The sequence below is a fragment of the Oryctolagus cuniculus genome, chromosome 5 (assembly GCF_051225735.1).
Source record: "Oryctolagus cuniculus isolate XC-2025 breed Fujian yellow rabbit chromosome 5, ASM5122573v1, whole genome shotgun sequence".
Taxonomy (NCBI): domain Eukaryota; kingdom Metazoa; phylum Chordata; class Mammalia; order Lagomorpha; family Leporidae; genus Oryctolagus; species Oryctolagus cuniculus.
In genome coordinates this window covers 99,191,638-99,211,359 of record NC_142871.1, presented here as the reverse complement: position 1 = coordinate 99,211,359, position 19,722 = coordinate 99,191,638, and the positions used below count along the sequence as shown (strand labels likewise).

General features: G+C 42.2%; 1 protein-coding gene across 5 annotated transcripts in view; it reads left to right on the top strand.

The window, feature by feature from the left end:
* KCNQ5 (potassium voltage-gated channel subfamily Q member 5) overlaps positions 1 to 19,722 on the top strand; it is a 639,793-nt gene extending 620,071 nt beyond the window's left edge. For all 5 annotated transcript variants that reach the window (XM_051854552.3, XM_051854551.3, XM_051854550.3 and 2 more), the window contains 3 exons: positions 12,078 to 12,209; positions 14,534 to 14,660; positions 15,496 to 19,722. In XM_051854552.3, coding sequence (XP_051710512.2) covers positions 12,078 to 12,209; positions 14,534 to 14,660; positions 15,496 to 16,455 — 1,219 coding nt within the window. In that variant the 3' untranslated portion in view covers positions 16,456 to 19,722. The remainder of the gene's footprint in view (positions 1 to 12,077; positions 12,210 to 14,533; positions 14,661 to 15,495) is intronic.

Here is a 19,722-nt window from a genome sequence, read left to right as displayed (position 1 = left end):
ATTGTCCATACGAATTTCCCTGCAAATATCACTCTCAAAAGTCACTCAATCCTTTCATGCTAGTAGTTGACATTGTAGACACTTCATTCAGTGTGAACCTTGGGCAAAATTTTGTGCAAAAGTTAATATATAAAATAGCTCATGGAAAATACACATTATCTTTTTTTTTTATCTTTTATTTAATGAATATAAATTTCCAAAGTACGACTCATGGGTTACAATGGCTTCCCCCCCATACCGTCCCTCCCACCCACAACCCTCCCCTTTCCCACTCCCTCTCCCCTTCCATTCATATCAAGATTCATTTTCGATTATCTTAATATACAGAAGATCAGCTTAGTATACCTTAAGTAAGGATTTCAACAGTTTGCTCCCACACAGAAACATAAAGTGAAAAATAATAGATGATTTTTTTAAATGATGATGAAATCAGATCAGACCTATTGTCATGTTTAATCCCAGTGAGAGTCAAGTTGGGAATTGACAATTTCTTCTTCTTTTTTTTTTTTTTTACAGAAGATCAGTTTAGTGTACATTAAGTAAAGATTTCAATTGTTTGCACCCCCATAGAAACACAAAGTGAAATATACTGTTTGAGTACTCGTTATAGCATTAAGCCTCAATGTACAGCACATTAAGGACAGAGATCCTACATGAGGAGCAAGTGCACAGTGACTCCTGTTGTTGACTTTACAAATTGACACTCCTGTTTATGGCATTAGTAATCTCCCTATGCACCAGTCATGAGTTTCCAAGGCTATGGAAGCCCCTTGAGTTCTCCGACTCTTATCTTGTTTAGACAAGGTCATAGTCAAAGTGGAGGTTCTCTCCTCCCTTCAGAGAAAGGCACCTCCCTCTTTGAAGACCTGTTCTTTCCACTGGGATCTCACTCACAGAGATCTTTTTGCCAGAGTGTCTTGGCTTTCCATGCCTGAAATACTCTCATGGGCTTTTCAGCCAGATCCGAGTGCCTTTAGGGCTGATTCTGAGGCCAGAGTGCTATTTAGGACATCTGCCATTCTATGAGTCTGCTGAGTATCTCACTTCCCATGTTGGATCACTCTCCCCTTTATTTATTCTATCGGTTAGTGTTAGCAGGTACTAGACTTGTTTATGTGCTCCCTTTGACTCTTAGTCCTTTCATTATGATCAATTGTGAACTGAAATTGATCACTTGGAATAGTGAGATGGCATTGGCACATGCCACCTTGATGGGATTGAACTGGAATCCCCTGGTATGTTTCCAACTCTACCAATTGGGGCAAGTCAGCCCGAGCATGCCCCAAATTATACATCTCTTACCTCTCTTATTCCCACTCTTATGTTTAACAGGGATCACATTTCAGTTAATTTTCAACACTTAAGAATAACTGTGTGATAATTACAGAATTAAACCAGTCATATTAAGTAGAACAGACAAAAAAAATACTAAGAGGGATAATGTATTAAGTTGTCCATTAGCAGTCAGGGCTATGCTGATCAAGTCACCATTTCTCATAGTGTCCATTTCACTTCAGGAGGTTTCCTTTTTGGTGTTCAGTCAGTTGTCACCGATCAGGGAAAACATATGGTATTTGTCCCTTTGGGACTGGCTTACTTCACTCAGCATGATGTGTTCCAGATTCCTCCATTTTGTTGCAAATGACTGGATTTCGTTGTTTCTTACTGCGGTATAGTATTCTAAAGAGTACATATCCCATAATTTCTTTATCCAGTCTACCATTGATGGGCATTTAGGTTGGTTCCAGGTCTTGGCTATTGTGAATTGAGCTGCAATAAACATTAGGGTGCAGACCGCTTTTTTGTTTGCCAATTTAAACTCCTTTGGGTAAATTCCAAGGAGTGGGATGGCTGGGTCGAACGGTAGGGTTATATTCAGGTTTCTGAGGAATCTCCAGACTGATTTCCATAGTGGCTTGACCAGTTTGCATTCCCACCAACAGTGGGTTAGTGTCCCTTTTTCCCCACATCCTCGCCAGCATCTATTATTGGTAGATTTCTGAATGTGAGCCATTCTAACCGGGGTGAGGTGAAACCTCATTGTGGTTTTGATTTGCATTTCCCTGATTGCTAGTGACCTTGAACATTTTTTCATGTGCCTGTTGGCCATTTGGATTTCCTCTTTTGAAAAATGTTTATTGAAGTCCTTGGCCCATCTCTTAAGTGGGTTGTTGGTTTTGTTTTTGTGGAGTTTCTTGATCTCTTTGTAGATTCTGGTTATTAACCCTTTATCTGTTGCATAGTTTGCAAATATTTTTTCCCATTCTGTCGGTTGTCTCTTCACTCTCCTGACTGTTTCTTTTGCAGTACAGAAACTTCTCAATTTGATGCAATCCCAATAGTTGATTTTGGCTTTGACTGTCTGTGCCTCCCGGGTCTTTTCCAGAAATTCTTTGCCTGTGCCAATATCTTGAAGGGTTTCTCCAATGTTCTCTAATAACTTAATGGTGTCAGGACATAGATTTAGGTCTTTAATCCATGTTGAGTGGATTTTTGTGTAAGGTGTAAGGTAGGGGTCTTGCTTCATGCTTCTGCACGTGGAAATCCAGTTTTCCCAGCACCATTTATTGAATAGACTGTCCTTGCTCCAGGAATTAGTTTTAGATCCTTGATCAAATATAAGTTGGCTGTAGATGTTTGGATTGATTTCTGGTGTTTCTATTCTGTTCCATTGGTCTATCCATCTGTTTCTGTACCAGTACCATGCTGTTTTGATTACAACTGCCCTGTAGTATGTCCTGAAATCTGGTATTGTGATGCCTCCGGCTTTGTTTTTGTTGTACAAGATTGCTTTAGCTATTCGAGGTCTCTTGTGCCTCCATATGAATTTCAGCATCATTTTTTCTAGGTCTGCGAAGAATGTCTTTGGTATCTTGATTGGTATTGCATTGAATCTATAAATTGCTTTTGGGAGAATGGACATTTTGATGATGTTGATTCTTCCAATCCATGAGCATGGAAGATTTTTAAATACACATTATCTTTTAATTCCATTTTCCATGAATATTTTAGATTTTCTTATATGTGTTATTATTTGAAACAACTAATATTTGAAAGCCATATCTAATACAACCACATAATTAATAAAGAGTCCCAGAATAGTAACTTTCTAAAATATGAAAGAAGAAAATCAGCATTATTCTTGTACTAAACTGTCTGGTAATTTTTCAGAAATGCACACAGGGCAACATGTAAGTGCTGTGAGAAAGAATTGGGCATTTGAAGGAACTGCCTTGCCTGTAAAAATGGTGCAATACGAAGCTTACGTGCTTCCTACCAGTGTTGTTTTCATAGAATGACTACATATCTAGGATCAAAGCCACTCCCAGTGAAATCCGCAACACCCATTGTTCTCCTGTCAGTCTGTTTCATACAGTCATGCTTTCTGTCAGCCATCAAGAGCTGAATCAGAATACTGTGCAACTTTTTTTTCTTGCGAAGATAACCAAAACAATCCAAGGCATATTACTTTTATTTTGAAAAGAAATGACTGGGAAGCTGTTGATTATATCATGTGGGTTTTTTTTTTTCAGTTCTCTTAATATCTGCATGTATTAATGTCCATGCCTGCTATGTTTCACTGTAAACAACTTTTTATTTCCCAGGCCAAACCAGCCTTTTAGAAAATCAGATAAAGGAGCAAGGTCTGGGGTGAAAACTCAAAGGATTATTTTGTGTGAGAGAGAGACATCTCCCATCTGCTGGCCCACTCCCCAGATGGTCACAAACAGCCAGGGCTGAGCCAAGACAAAGCCAAAAGCGAGGAATTCAATCCATGTCTTTCACGGGGCTTGTAGGGACTCCAGTACTTGAGCTCCAAGGGTGTACATTAGCAGGAAGCTGGAATTTGGAGCAGAGCCAGGATCCAAACCCAAGCTTTCCAGTATGAGATGCTGACATCCCAAGGTGCTAGGCCAAATACCTTTTCTTCAAAGAATTCATTAGTTGAAGCTTCACCTGACTTCACCCCGACATCATCAGATAATTCTACCCTACTTCCCCCAGCCCCAGGGCCACTTAGGAGAGGTGGTCCAAGAAGCCCGACATCTGGGAGAGTTTTGTGGCACAGCATGTTAAGCTGCCACTTGGAACACCCATATCCCATGTCACATTTGAGTCCCAGGTGCTCTGCTTCCAATGCAGCTGTCTGCTAATGTGCCTAGGAAGAAGCCAGTGATGGTTCAAGTACATGTGTCCCTGCCATCCACATGGGAGACCTTGGCCCTGACTTCAGCCTGGGCCAGACCCAGCCCCAACTGTTGTAGCCACCTGTGGAATGGAAGTTATCTCTCTCCCTCCCTCCTTCCTTCCTTCTCTCTCCTTGTCATTCTGCCTTTCAAATAAACAAATCTTTTTTTAAAAAGAGAGAGAGATGAAGAAGAAGACGATGCCTGGCATCCCCTGTGCAACCTCATATCACCTTTCTGTGTCTTTGTTTCTTCACTAAAGAAGTAGGGATGGGAAAAAAAAAATGACCTCATGGGGCTGTAGTGAGAATTAAATGAATGAACAATTACAAAGCACTTAGAACAATGCATGCACGTGGTAATCAGTATGTATGTGCTAGTTATTATATCCTTTGAGTTGTCTGGGCTCCTTACTGGCGTTGCAGCAAGGTGTCTCCACTACCTATTCTCCGCCAGGGCAGGTGGTAGGGTATCGAATCCTTTCTCTCCAAGGCTCCCCTGGGAGTCACATGAGAGGGATACTGCTTTCCCTTTTCTAAGGGGTGCTCCCAACTTCCAAAGAATGTATAGCCTTGCCCACCTGCACCACCATCCCCAGGAAGACCAATAATCCCCACTTTGACGTTATACCTCTCCACCAACTGCAGGAAGAAATTGCTCAGAACTGTAATAGCAATTTTTCTCCCAGTCATGAAGCAATGTTCCAAGCACATACCTCCCCCCTTCCTTCTCAGGCTGATCTTCTGCCTGTCTAGGCATCTGATCAAGGAGTAAGAGGACAGTGAACAGTAGATGTTTCTCTCCTCTCCTTTCCCCAGCCTTGCAGAGACTTGATGATGAATTCTTTCAAGTTCCACCCAGATAGTCAGTGCATGCACTCAAAAAGTAAGTTATTGAGCTACTTCTCTGCAGCAAGCACAGAGATAAATGTGAAGGAAGACCCCTACTTAGAGAACTGAGGGGCTACCAGAAAAGAGAGAGTAATTATGTGGCAGAGCACCATCTCACTACAATGATAGAAGTCCAAGATGGTGTGGGCAGAGTAAGTCAGCCGTTATGTGGGAAGTGGTGTTCAAAAGGCTTCCTGAAAGAAGGGAAAGATGAGAGCTGGTGGCTATGGAGGTACCAACCAGGTTATTAAGAAGGGAAGTGGACAAGGCAGAGGCCCCTGCAATTGCAAAGAAACAAAGGTGAAGGTGGAATTAGAGTGTGTGTGTTGGTAGATGTCATCAGTGGCTTTGTGGGGAAGGGGGAATTGCATAGAAGAGAAAGGGTTGGAATTCAGGTGGTAAGCAAAAAACTTTTTTGAATTAGCTCTCAGAATCCCTCAGTCTAATAGGAGCATAGCTGAGGTGTCAGGAATTTCTTTTCAACTTGCAAAGGCTCATCCACTCCTCCAGAATTGCTCAAATCTGATCAGAGAACTGAAGAGTTATTGGTGACATTTCAGAGTTTCTAAGATGGTGATGCAAATCAGACCTCACTGTCACCCTGGGTCGAGTGGTAAGGTTTTCCAGTAATTCTGCCTTTGCGTTCTCCCTATTCTGAAAGGTGTGTGCAGGACCATTCTCTTGACCCTCCCCTACAGTGCAGTCTCAACTCTGCATCCTTTTTCAATCTCACTTCATGCTGCAGGCAAGAATATTCCACAAATAGCGAAAAAAGGCACAAGCTTGCCGTTGTGGGTTTTTACATCTACAAGCTGTTTCATACTCACCAGTTCTTCATTTTGCTGGTGGCATTTCTGCTATTTTAGCAGAGGTGATGAGTCTTTGTTTGCAAGTCACTATTAAGATGTTCTTGACAGCCAAGTCTCCGACATGTCACAGTAAAGGACACTGTTAGGAGAACATTTTATGGCTCATTTAGCACATATTTTTAAAGCCAGCTAATGTGTTTCCTGGAATATTCTTTTTGTTTGTTTTTATTTTGAAGATAATTAGTTGTGGTCGCATTTTGCTCTGAGGCTGCATTAAACTAGTGTTCTCTGGAGACACATTTACTTTTTGCAATATTGGAGATTTTTAACCTTTTATTTGGTTATCATCTAAACTGAATCTCTGATATCATGACTAAAAATATGTAAGAGCGATCGACATGGGTGGTTAATCTATTTATTTATGTCGTCATTTCACACTCTAACATTTATGCAGGATTTTATAATTCTAGGAAAACAATATTCTCAAATTTAGTTACTGTATCCATGCTCACAAAATCCCGGGAAGAAAGTTAACCATTTACAGACCTACTAGGACCCCAGAGTTCTTGCTTGGGTTTCACAAGTCTTGCCTTCTTAAAAGAAAATCCTAAAAATCTCAAGAGACCCCACAAGAGTCTACATTAAAAGAATAACAATAATAAGCATTAGAAGAACAATTCTACTCCCAGGGTGGCCTCAGAACTTGTCCTAATACCAATGGGTTTGTGCTTGCCCCTGTACTCAGGTCGTTAGACAGCCTCTGTAAGTGAAGCTCATTTACATGTCTCAATCAAAAATTGAAAGCAAGACAGTGAGACTGCTAGTGCATCCGGCAGCTCCTAGGTTTTCTTAATCACTAACTAGCAGGCCAATCTGAGAGGGAAGAAGGATGGAGGGGCCCTAGATACATCATTTTGTAAGTTGTTTAGCAGGTTTCAAAGTTTAAACGCTGTATCCACAAATGCATACCTCTAGTGTCAAAATAACATGTATATATAATAGGAAAATAACATTAATAAATATCTAAACATGTAACCACTTATGCCTTCAATTGGGAACCAAATTATCTGTGTTCTGTAGACCCAGTTATCTACTGGATTTGCTCCATAATCAACATCGACCCTTGACCAATGTAAAAATTAAGAGAGGGCTGCCTTAAGGGATATTGAATGATCAAAATGTTCTGGATCAACTCAAGAATAGCCGCAGGCCTTTGCTTTTAAGATAGATGTTGTGCTACTTCAGCAGCACATACACTAAAATGGAAAGAAAGATAGATGTGTATTTCTCATGGGGAGTCAGAAAGAAGATGATATAATTTTCCAGACTGGGAAGAGGGAGATACAGAATGCATATCAGTAGAGTAAATCAACTCAACTAGCCAACATAAAGTCAGGCGTGGAGAGGGGGTGGGGGGGGGTCACAATCCACCCCAGAAAACATACAATCTAGGTGCTTACTGGGGCCATTTCAAGAACCTTGAGAAACTTAGTCATATCCCCAGAGATGGGGAGGGGGTAGAATAGATAAAGGACTATCTTCTCCAGAAATCATTTCTCTTTTTTTAAAGATTTATTTTATTTGCTTGAAAGTCAGAGTTACACAGAGAGAGAAGGAGAGGCAGAGAGATCTTCCATCCGATGGTTCACTCCCCAGTTGGCTGCAACGACTGGAGCTGTGCGATTGAGCCAGGAGCTTCCTTCAGGTCTTCCCACACCGGTGCAGGGACCCAACAACTTGGGCCATCTTCTGCTTTCCCAGGCTGTAGCAGAGAGCCACATCGGAAGTGGAGCTGCCGGGACTTGAACCAGTGCTCATATGGGATACCGGTACTACTGGCAGCAGCTTTACCCGCTACGCTACAGTGCTGGCCACCCAGAAATCATTTCTTATCACCTCTACCAGCCTGGGTTAAATAGATTAAACACCCCTCTTCTCCAGTCCCGTGGCCACCTGTGCTTCCCACCACCATGCACTCTACAAAGGGAGTTATAACCCCCTGCCTGCATAACTGGAAGTACTCCAGCAATGGGATTCAGTTTTTCATCACTGAATCCCTGGTGTCTAGCAGCGGCTGACACAGAGGCACTCAAAATTAATGTCTGATGGGTGAGTGAATGGGTAGATGAAGCAGTTACAGAGTCCTACTCATCAGGCATGTTGTAAGATCGCTTGGGGACACAGAAACATTGGGCTCACCTACAGGGCTCCAAGCTCTGAAAACACGAGGCTCTCAACTCCTATCCGAGGTCATGGCTGCAGTGACTGTTACCTTGCCACCACCATAGAGAGAAAGGAAGGAGGCCCAGTCATCACTGTCCTCATGAGGGGGACTTTTTCTTCTCTGCCAGTCCCCTCCCAGGGGAGCCAGTGCTCCCCAGAGCCTAGCACAGCACCCAGCACAACATCCTAGGTGCTCAGTTAATATTTATTGAAAACCCGAATGAATCAGTCACCTTGTCACTCCCTTTCCCTTCCTGCATGCAACTTCAGATCTCGCCCAGGAAAGGAAAGGCCGGGGGCACTGGGGTTCTGATCACAGGCCTGACACCAAGGCACAGGGACATTCTCCCCATGGATTGACATGAGTGACTTAGAAGACACGTACAAACCTGCGTACACTGTGATCACCTCTTTGAATGGTGGCAGTGATTGTCCGGCACCCACTGCCCTCCACCACCCCTCACCCACCGCCACTTCAGTGACTCTCAACCTTGGCTGTACGTTAGCATCGTCTGAAAGGTTCTTCTAAATATCTCACCTGCACCATGGGCCAATTAAAACAGAAATTCTGAAGGTAGGACCCAGATATTGGCACTTTATAAAGCGCCCTGCGTGATTCCAATGAACAGCCGAGCTTGGGAAGCGTTGCTGTCTTTGCAGTCAATCAAAGTGCCTCTTCAGTTCACAGTCGGCTGAGCCCTCTCCACCCTGGACTTGGTTTGGCTGCTGGCCAAGCCTGGCCATCTGTTTGGTGGTGGCAGCAGTCACAGCCGCTTCTGTTTTCTCATCGTTCTTATCTCTGCATATTCATGTGCAGTGTTTTTGCCCTGATTTAGAGGAATGGAACAAGACTTTTGCAAGATTTTATAACTCATGGCAGCACAACAAATGCACCTACGTTTCCTTCGAAGTGCACGTGTTTGTGTGTGCTTATATATAGATATATTCTACCCAGAGTTTAACTTTGCTTTAGTTATTTCTTCCTGCACAGAAAACTGTATGCACACACTTCAGTTTCAAAAAGTTGCCTTTTTAGGTTAGTGATGAATCTTTTCCGCCCTCTAGTGGTACTGCTGGGGCATATCAAGTTCCATGCAATAGGTTTACCTTATTCGCCTTGTCTTTTAGCTACCAACTTTACATCTAAGGACACTAACTGAGGGGCCTTTTACTCTTTGCTGTTGCATTAGCCCCACTGCTGCAATTTACCTACCCTCATAAATAAAAGGAGCCAGTGAGTGTATGACTTGCACCTCAGCCTTTTGTTGGTCCCCTAAAGGAATGTCCAACAGTACCGGTGAGAATAGGCCTTAACTTACCAAAAATTCATTGAGCACTGTGCTACCTAATAAATATAAAAGCATACACTATTTAATGAAAAAAAGTATGGCCTAGTAGCATTATCATCTTCATCATTAAATTTATTTTGAAAATCCTGATTTTACTGTAGAATGATTTGCTCAAGCATTCCTTTCTACAATACTAACCTTCTTCTTCTGTGTTAACTATTTATAAGCGTGTAAGAGGTCACCACAGACTTCTGCATGGCCAGGCTGGTTAATGGGCTTCCATTTCTTCGTGGCTTTGTGGCTTTTCATCGTAGCTCTTCTTATCTAGCCTAGCCTAGTGGTCGTCAAGCTACAGTCAAGAGTCAAGAGTTGGTGGGAACATATCCACACTCATCTGTTTATTTACTGTCCTATGACTGCTTTCATGCTGAAATGGCAGAGCTGGACAGTGTCAGCAGAGCCCAACAGACCTACAATGCATAAAATATTTCCTACCTGGCCCTTACAGAAAAGCTTGCTGCCCTCACCTGGACTTTGATCCACTCTGAACCAGCTGAATCTGGACAGTCAAGACACAGAAATTTGCACAGGCACATGGGAGAACTAAGACACGAAATCAGATTTCCCAGGCCGGTGCCGTGGCTCATTTGGTTAATCTTCCGCCTGTGGCACCGGCATCCCATATGGGCGCCGGGTTCTAGTCCCGGTTGCTTCTCTTCCAGTCCAGCTCTCTGCTGTGGCCCAGGAGGGCAGTGGAGGATGGCCCAAGTGCTTGGGCCCGGCACCCACATGGGAGGCCAGGAGGAAGCACCTGGCTCCTGGCTTCAGATCGGCTCAGCACGCCGGCCGTGGCAGCCATTAGGAGAGTGAACTATCGGAAGGAAGACCTTTCTCTCTGACTGTCTCTCTCACTGTCTATAACTCTACCTGTCAAATAAAAAGAAATCAGATTTCCCTCTTCCACCTGCCAACCCAGGGCTCCCCTAAGCCCCAGCTCTCTCCACTCCACTTTGCCTTGCTTTAGTGTCTGAAGACAGCGGTCTTGGAGAGAAGAAAGCAGGAAGAATTGAAAGACCTTTCAAATTCATAGTCTGACGGCTACCTTTAGACATTTTCCTGTTTCTAGCACCCTCATACTTCTCCGGAGGTCTAAAATTACTGAACTCTCACCTTCATTTCTCCCCACCCCCACACCCTGCCACAAAACCATAAAATGGCATGTTCCCTCCTCCCCTTCTCACAGGCTAATTGAGTAGCTTTTTGTTCATGAATCAGCTGGGAAATATGTATTGTAAAGAAAACTTGGGCCAGCATTGTGGCACAGGGGGTTAAACCACTGCTCGCCACCCCAGCATCTCATACTGAAGCTGATTCATGTCCAGGCTACTCCCATTCCAATCCAGCTTCCTGCTAATGTACCTGAGAAAGTAGCAGGAGCTGGCCCATGAACTTAACCTGTGACACCCACATGGAAGACCCAGAGGGAGTTCCTGGCTCCTGGCTTTGGCCTAGATCAGATCTGGCTGTGGCTAGCATTTGGGGAATAAGCCAGTAGATGGAAGAGGTCTCTCTCTTGTATTCTCTCATTGTCTTCCCTATTTCCTTGAAGATCTGTGTCATAAAATTCTTCTGGCCAGTAAGTAGTAACCCTTTGAGGATTTTTAAAAATCTAATCTACTTTGCATATCGATCATCATACAGTTATACTGAAATAACATAAAAGATGACCACTTCCTTTTTAATGTTGATCAAAATCATAACTATGGATCAAAAGTACAAAACATGGTTTTAATTTAATTTAGTTAGCTTATAAGAATAAATTACATAAGTAAAAAAATTATTTAAGATCTGCATAAAATCTGACTGAAGGCCAGATTGCCATATTGTCTTTAGGATGCCTTCAAAATGTGCCTTCCATCAAAACATCTCCACAAGGAAGAGAAAAGCTAAGTGTAACTTTGAAATGAGTTCTCCTTATAAAAGAGGCACAAAGAGAGAGAGGTCTTCCATCTGCTGGTTCACTCCCCAGTTGGCCGCAATGGCTGGAGCTGCACCAATCCGAAGCCAGGAGCTTCTTCTGGGTCTCCCACGTGGGTGCAGGAGCCCAAGGACTTGGGCCATCTTCCACTGCTTTCCCAAGCCATAGCAGAGAGCTGAATCGGAAGTGGAGCAGCCGGAACTTGAACTGGTACCCATATGGGATGCTGGCACTGCAGGCGGCACCTTTATCCACTATGCCATAGCGCCAGCCCCTATTTTGGTCTTTTTTTGTTTGTTTGTTTGTTTTGTTTTGTTTTGTTTTTTTGACAGGCAGAGTGGACAATGAGAGAGACAGAGAGAAAGTTCTTCCTTTTGCCGTTGGGTCACCCTCCAATGGCTGCTGCAGCCGGCGCACCGTGCTGATCCGAAGGCAGGAGCCAGGTGCTTCTCCTGGTCTCCCATGGGGTGCAGGGCCCAAGCACTTGGGCCATCCTCCACTGCACTCCCGGGCCACAGCGGAGAGCTGGCCTGGAAGAGGGGCAACTGGGACAGAATCCGGCGCCCCGACCGGGACTAGAACCCGGTGTGCCAGCGCCACAAGGCGGAGGATTAGCCTAGTAAGCCGCAGCACCGGCCACATTTTGGTCATTTCTTTTCACAACATTATGAAGATTAATGTACAATATGTTGCTCCTACAGAATTATGAAATTTCATGTTGCAAAACGGAAGTTTAAGGAAACATTACGCCCATATGATGTAAAAGATGTCATTGAACAATATTCTGCTGGTCATCTGGACATGTTGTGTAGAATTAAAAGCCTTCAAACACGGTAAGCAATGAAAATGTTATTCATTGTAAAGGAATGAGCATAAAACCAACTTAGTAAGAAAACTTTTTAGTAAGAAAAATTTGTAATTCATCTTCAGTAGGTACCTGGACTTTTGACATACAGTTTATTTGCTTTAATCTAGATGTAAATCAAGCATTAAAAGAGTCCGTTTTCATTTTCTCATCTATAAAAATGGCCAGAATGTTAATGTTTGCGTATATGGTTAGCCTAAAGATTGGATAAGTTAATACACATAAGTTAATACACATTATTTGGAAAATATAGTAGGCCTGACACTGAGTTCTCAATAAATGTTAATGGTTGTTGCTGATGTTTGAATTATTGCTGTTGATGATGATGATCCTCCTGTTTTTCTTACTATCTAAATCCTAATCATCCTTTAGGAATAAACTAACCTTTCTTCTTCATTAAACTTTTCCCAAATATGCAGCCCATGAAGATAGATCTTCCTTTTCCCTGATCTCCTACAGCATTTAGAATCTACTACAGAACATAGGAGCACTCATAAGCTTGTAATGGGCCAGACTTGAGACTCTGCTCTTACGTTGTTTCTTGGTCCCAAGTGTATTCTCCTTGCTCTTGACTAAGACTGGGGCCTTCCCTTCATTGGTGTCATCTGTGATAATAGATAAGCACTATCCTTCTATTAAGTATCTTACTGAGTGATTAAAAGAAATGAGTTCAATATGTTAGTTCCAACCGCATGTGGCTGTTTGAGTCATCTCCAAGTCAAAGTATTTAGTCAACTGAGTATTATAAAGTCTTCCCTTACTATCAGGTCCATATTACCAGCATTTGTGATTGAATAGTTCTCAAATTGCAGGACTGAGTCTTTTTTTATTATTTATTTATTATTTTATTTGTATTTATTACAGATTTATTTATTTATTTGAAAGGCAGAGAAGAGAAAGAGGGAGATTTTCCATTCACACTGTTTCACTCCCTAGACATCCACAATGGTGAGGGTTAGGCCAGGCCGGAGCCAGGAGCCTGGAACTCTGTCCAGATCTCCCATGTGGGTAGCATGAACCCAAGAGCTGGGGCCATCCTTTGATACTTTCCTGGTTGCAATAACAGGGAATTGAATTGAAAGTGAAGTAGCCCAGAACTCAAACCAGCACTGAAAATGGGATGCAGGCATTATAGGCAGTGGCTTCACTTGCTGTGCCACAATGCTGACCCCCAAGGAGTGAGCCTTCTTTTTTTATATGTATTCCCACAGCACAGTTAGCCCAAATGAGGCAACAACTAGGCCCTTAGTTAAGCATCTGTTGATCGACTATAGAAAACAATTTGTTCACTCATTCAGCAGATAATTAACAAAATATTACCCAGTCCTGATAAAGCCTGTGGTTCAATAGATTAGATGCCATGGCAGAGAGTAGGCACTGCCTGTGTTTCTATACAAAGTAAGCTGGAAAGTTGAGTTAATACTTCTGATAATTCAATTGTAAAATGAAAGAAGAAAGTGATTCTCATTTAGGCTGATCAGGTCTCCCTGGAAATTGCTTTAATTCGTCCTGTGGTCATATTAGAATATCAGCATATGTAGCTCCTGTCTTCCAAGTCCTTTAATAGAACTATCAGTGGCTACCAAGATTTTTTTCAAAGTTGGACTGTTACAGAATCTACAGAACTAATGTTGAATTCCCAACGCATATATATTCTCCAACTGAAAAAAAGAAAGATCATAGTTTCTTTTCTGCTTATCTTCCATAAATCAGATATACTATAAATTATCTGTCCTATTAATGAAAAATAAGTGGTTGAATTCAGAAACTGACTGGTCAGAGGTGAAAACAAACAAATCACTTTGTTTATGACAGTCCTGTCTCCAGAAGATCACTCACCAGTGATTTCATCATGGACCAGAATAAGGACATGGCTTTCTGCTAACGCATACCTGGGAGGCAGCTGATGATGGCTGTAAGAGTTGGGTCCCTGCCACCCATATGGGAGACCTGGATTGGGTCCCAGTTCCTGGTTACAGCCTGACCCAGTCCTGGCTGTTGTGAGCATTTGGAGAGCAGCAGGTGCAGGGCTCTCTCTCCCTCTCCCTCTCTCTCTCTCCTTTTCTCCCTCTCTCCCTCTCTCTCGCTGTCTTGCTCTCACTCTCACTCTTGCTCTCTCTGCCTCTCAAATTAAAAAAAGAAGCAGCAGCAGCAGCACACCAACTGGAACAAGTTCATCCTTATTTATTCCTACATTAACTAAAAATAATTTTTTTCCAAGTACTTCAGTCTGGCCCAGGGAGATCTCCACCTTCAGTGCTTATAATCAGTGCTTATTTCTTTCTCTGATAGTGTCGATCAAATTCTTGGAAAAGGGCAAATCACATCAGATAAGAAGAGCCGAGAGAAAATAACAGCAGAACACGAGACCACAGATGACCTCAGTATGCTTGGCCGGGTGGTCAAGGTCGAAAAACAGGTAGATTTTTAAAATCAAAATTGTAGACAGTTGGATATATCTTAGTGATTCATATATTTTAAAAGGAATAAATCAAGAAAAAGTGAAAGAAATTAAATTTTCTGCATGTAGACAATATTCTGTGAAACACCTTTGGATTTTCATAAAAGGCAGAAACAATCTCATCTCATTAATTAATACTTAACTGGAAGCAATTATAGATTTTCAATAGTAAAAGAGCAAAATTCTATTTTTCATCTGTGTTTTGGTTATTTTTAGTTGTTTTCATTGTGTCTTCTTTTAGTGCACTCTTTTTTAAGTAAGAGCAAATCTGATAATAAATATGATGACATATTGAATGTTTGTTAACCCTTAGGCTGTATCTTCACATACAAATACAATTTTCCAGAACCAGAAATCAAATTGCTCCTCCAGTTTCATCATACATATTCCAAGTATTTATTTTCAAGCATTTTGTGCCTTTATTTTTAAAATAAAAACCACCTAGATAGATAGGTGAGGTCTTAATTTTTTTAAAGCTTAAATTCCTTACTAAAATGCCATGAAGTTCCAGGATGTCTTCATTGGGAGGAAGGCAATCTGATAGGGATGAAGAGTCTTGAAGTTGCACTTTTATTGCACTTGTGTGACTTCTAAGAACATCGACTGTCCATTTTAAAGAAGCAGAGGCAGGAGCCAAAGTGTCTCTCTCTTGAAGATTCTCTGGCTAGGTGTTGCATTCACCAATATTTACCCAACTGTATTGACACCCTCTGATTTCATTTTGGATTTCAGACATGAAGTCTGTTCTTAATAACAGGTTATCCTCATATGCGATCATTTTCCCCACCTTTAGGTCCAGTCCATTGAATCCAAGCTGGACTGCCTGCTGGACATCTACCAGCAGGTCCTCCGGAAAGGCTCCGCCTCGGCTCTCGCCTTGGCTTCCTTCCAGATCCCACCTTTTGAATGTGAACAGACGTCTGACTATCAGAGCCCTGTGGATAGCAAAGATCTGTCCAGTTCCGCACAAAACAGTGGCTGCTTGACCAGATCAGCCAGTGCCAACATCTCACGAGGCCTGCAGTTCATTCTGACGCCAAATGAGTTCAGTGCTCAGACTTTCTACGCGCTTAGCCCTACTATGCACAGTCAAGCAACACAGGTGCCAATGAGTCAAGGCGACGGCTCCACAGCAGCGGCCACCAACATTGCAAACCAAATAACCGTGGCACCCAAGCCAGCAGCCCCAACAACTTTACAAATCCCACCTCCTCTCCCAGCCATCAAGCATCTGCCCAGGCCAGAGACCTTGCACCCAAACCCCGCAGGCCTCCAGGAAGGCATTTCCGATGTCACCACCTGCCTTGTTGCCTCCAAGGAAAGTGTTCAGATTGCACAGTCGACTCTGACCAAGGACCGTTCTCTGAGGAAAAGCTTTGACATGGGAGGAGAAACTCTGTTGTCTGTCCACCCGACGGTGCCCAAGGACTTGGGCAAATCTTTATCTGTACAAAACCTGATCAGGTCGACGGAGGAACTGAACGTCCAGCTTTCAGGGAGTGAGTCAAGTGGCTCCAGAGGCAGCCAAGATTTTTACCCCAAATGGAGGGAATCCAAATTGTTTATAACTGATGAAGAGGTGGGTCCTGAGGAGACAGAGACAGACACTTTTGATTCCGCGCCGCAGCCTGCCAGGGAAGCTGCTTTTGCAGCAGACTCTCTAAGGACTGGAAGATCACGATCATCTCAGAGCATTTGTAAGGCAGGAGAAAGTACAGACGCCCTCAGCTTGCCTCATGTCAAACTGAAATAAGTTCTTTGTTTTCTTTCTAGGCATAGCAGTTCCTTTAGCCATACATATCATTGCATGAACTATTTTGAAAGCCCGTCAAAAAAGTTGAAATTGCAAGAATCAGGAGGAACATGAAAGGCAGTTTATAGGCCTGTTATCTTTTAATTGCATGAAAATGCATGTTTAGGGATGGCTGAAATTCCAAGGTGCATCAACATTAACTCACTCATTTAGTAATGTACCTTGAGTTTAAACTCCTGAGAAATCAAACGCTGCTATTGCTATGGGGCGTGTGGACATGTCAAGATTAGGTCAGTTAGAAGACTTGACATTGTGTTGCGAAATGATGAGAGTCAACATCTTCAAATTTCAGGCATTTCTGCTTTATGACTAAATAGAAAACACATTTTCAAATTAGGCCATCATGTATATTTAAACACAACGGCTAACAACAGCTGCTAACAAGGTCTCGAGTAAAGCAGAATTTGGGAATAATAGAAATGGCTGCTTATTTCAAGATATATTTGCCAACCCATTCCTATTCAGTCGTTTTATAATTCATGTAATTTGAATGTCAATTTGTGTGCTTTTGGTGACTTAGCGCTGTGGCAAGCAGTTTTGCACATCATTTTCATGTTGTTCTTTCCGACAAGAATGTTCTTCGATTAGAAGATGTGGGAGTAATGAAATTCAGGGCCAGTGGGGCAAACAGACTGACCTTATGGAAACATTCTCTGATGGCAGAATCAACTTCGTATGTGCTCAGCTTCCACATAAGCTTATGGAATATTGATTATTAGAAGAGCCAGTGCGATTGGGCTGGTCTCTCTACAATGGCACCAACCCCAAGCTTGCCGAAATTGCCCACATGAAGGCCAAGTGTGAAAAGCTATTCTCATTTAACTGACATAAAGGCAGGACAGGGGAATGGGACATTTGAGGGGGACTGAGATAGGAAGGGCACGAAAGGAATTCAGAAACAATACCAGGAAGTAGATGAAGTTAAAAGAAAATCACTTCCCACACAAAAGGCAATGAGAGGAAGAGAAGCAAACCAAAATGAAAGAGTCAGACTTTTTTAGAAAGTAAGTATTGCTAGGATATTCAACTACCTAAACTTTCCTTATATATAAACAGAGAATTTTTCAAGGTATTTATTTTTTAATATGCCCTGAATGTCTTTTGCTATTGTGTAGTACATTTTGCATATGAAAGGCTAAACCTAAACGTCCTTTACTTTTTATACTGTTGTGACTATTTTCTATTCCCCCCTCCCCAGAAATGTTGTCCCAATTCTGAAATTGCTAGTTCTGTTTCCTGGTATAAACATTTACAATTAGAAACCTAATAGCACAGGCAAATCAAAACATAATAATATATCATGGCTGCAGAAAGGTCAGGGAAGCAAAATGAAAAACGTATTTATTGGAAAGCACACAGTCTAGCTGTCTCAGACCATCAGAACCTAAGAGCCAAAGGAATGGCATTCAAAAGGCAAGGAGAGACGAGACTCAGCGTTTCAGTTGATTTCAATCCCAGCCACTGAAGAACTCAAGAAAGGAAGACCTTTAACCTTGGCAAACATCAGTGCTGCCCCCAGAAAAACTTCTCCAGCAGCCAAAGAGAATGCACAGGGATATCAGCTGGCAGGCAGGGGAAGGACTCCCTGAACTTCAGCAGGTCTTCACCAGCCTCCATCCCCAAGTAAATACATTCTACACTATCTAAGATGTGCTTCTCCACCCTTTTAAATCCTTGTCCCTTTGGATAAACACTGAAATGCTTCCTCCTCTCACCTCACTTGGATTCTAACACACTGCCCTGGAGTGTATCATTCAGAATCTTCTTGGCTGCTGAAGACCCACAGAGTACAGATTCTAGATTTTACACTCCAGTTCAAATAAGTCTGCCATGCTTTTACAGCAGTTGTTTTCATTGTCCAAGCATAGAATGTGAATAAATCGTGACATGCAATTTTTCATCCACCCATGTCTCCACTCAATCCAAGCAGTGATACACTTTCCCAAGGATGTTATACATGTAAACACACCAATACACACACACACCCCTCCACTACCCAAATACAGATACTTGCCATGAACTTGGCCAGCCATTTGCAAATATTAACCAAGGAAGAGGAAGGTGGCAGCAGCTTTCAGGTAGCACTGATTCTTGGACATGCTGTGTCCTGAGTCAGTCCCCACTGGCAGCAGGAATTCTGAATGTATTGGGGACCCCTACTTAGACCTCAAACAGTACAGTTCATGCAGCACTGCTGAAGACTGAAGATCCAGAAACAGACTGAAGGCAACGCAGAGGTCTTAATCCAAGCAAAATGTGACAAATCATGTTGTGAAAAACTTGGAAACATTGAAGCCATGACCATTTTGTGTCTATCTTGCTCTAGCACAAACCTTCTTGGAGATGAATGGTAATTGTATTGTGTGAAAACTGTAAGGTTCTGTCTGTTGTGTTACTCTATGAAAATGAGACAGGCCTCCCACTTACACTTCGCAAAGTCCCACTGGGCAATCCCAAATGGTGTCTTGAAGCACAATTTACTGACCACTGGGTAGCTCCATGCTTTCTCAGACAAGTTTGTTGCCTTCTTCAACATGTGGGGTTGACCAAGCTAATATTTAACTGCAAATTTCCTTGATAGGAGGTTAACTAAAAAATTTTGCTTTGTCCAATCTAAATGTTTGCATTTTGTTGAACTAAATTAATACCTGTAGATTCCAAGGTTTTTTTTTGTTTTTGTTTTTGTTTTTGAAGTAAGACATCTTCCTGAATTTTTAAGTCCTTAACTCTTGTTCTAAGGTGCCTTTCTCACCTCTGAGTGACAGGCTCAGTGATTCTGAAAGTTCCTAATTTGCAAGTAAAACAAGTCTGCGGAAGGAGGAAATCGGGCACAGAGTGAACACTTCTCACACCCATTTGCAAAGCAGAACATAAGGAATGGTGAAACCTGGCCAACCAAATTAGCAGATCACTTCATTTAATCAGACTGAGGAAATATAAATATTAACTTATCTCCCCAGAAGCTGATTTTTTTGCCTTAAATGACATGGTTGTGTTTTTGTAAGAGAAACTTAATTTAATATAATTGTGTGCATTTAAGTGAGCAGTTCTAAAAGTCATCTAGGAAATGCAATTGTCTGTTTCCTGAAAACAAATAAGTCAGGAATATCATATCCATTTCAAGCTACCATTAAAATCTAATTTCCTTTGCTCTCTTTTACTGGGATTATTGTTTTAAAGTAAAACATTAAAAAAGATGTCTGTAAA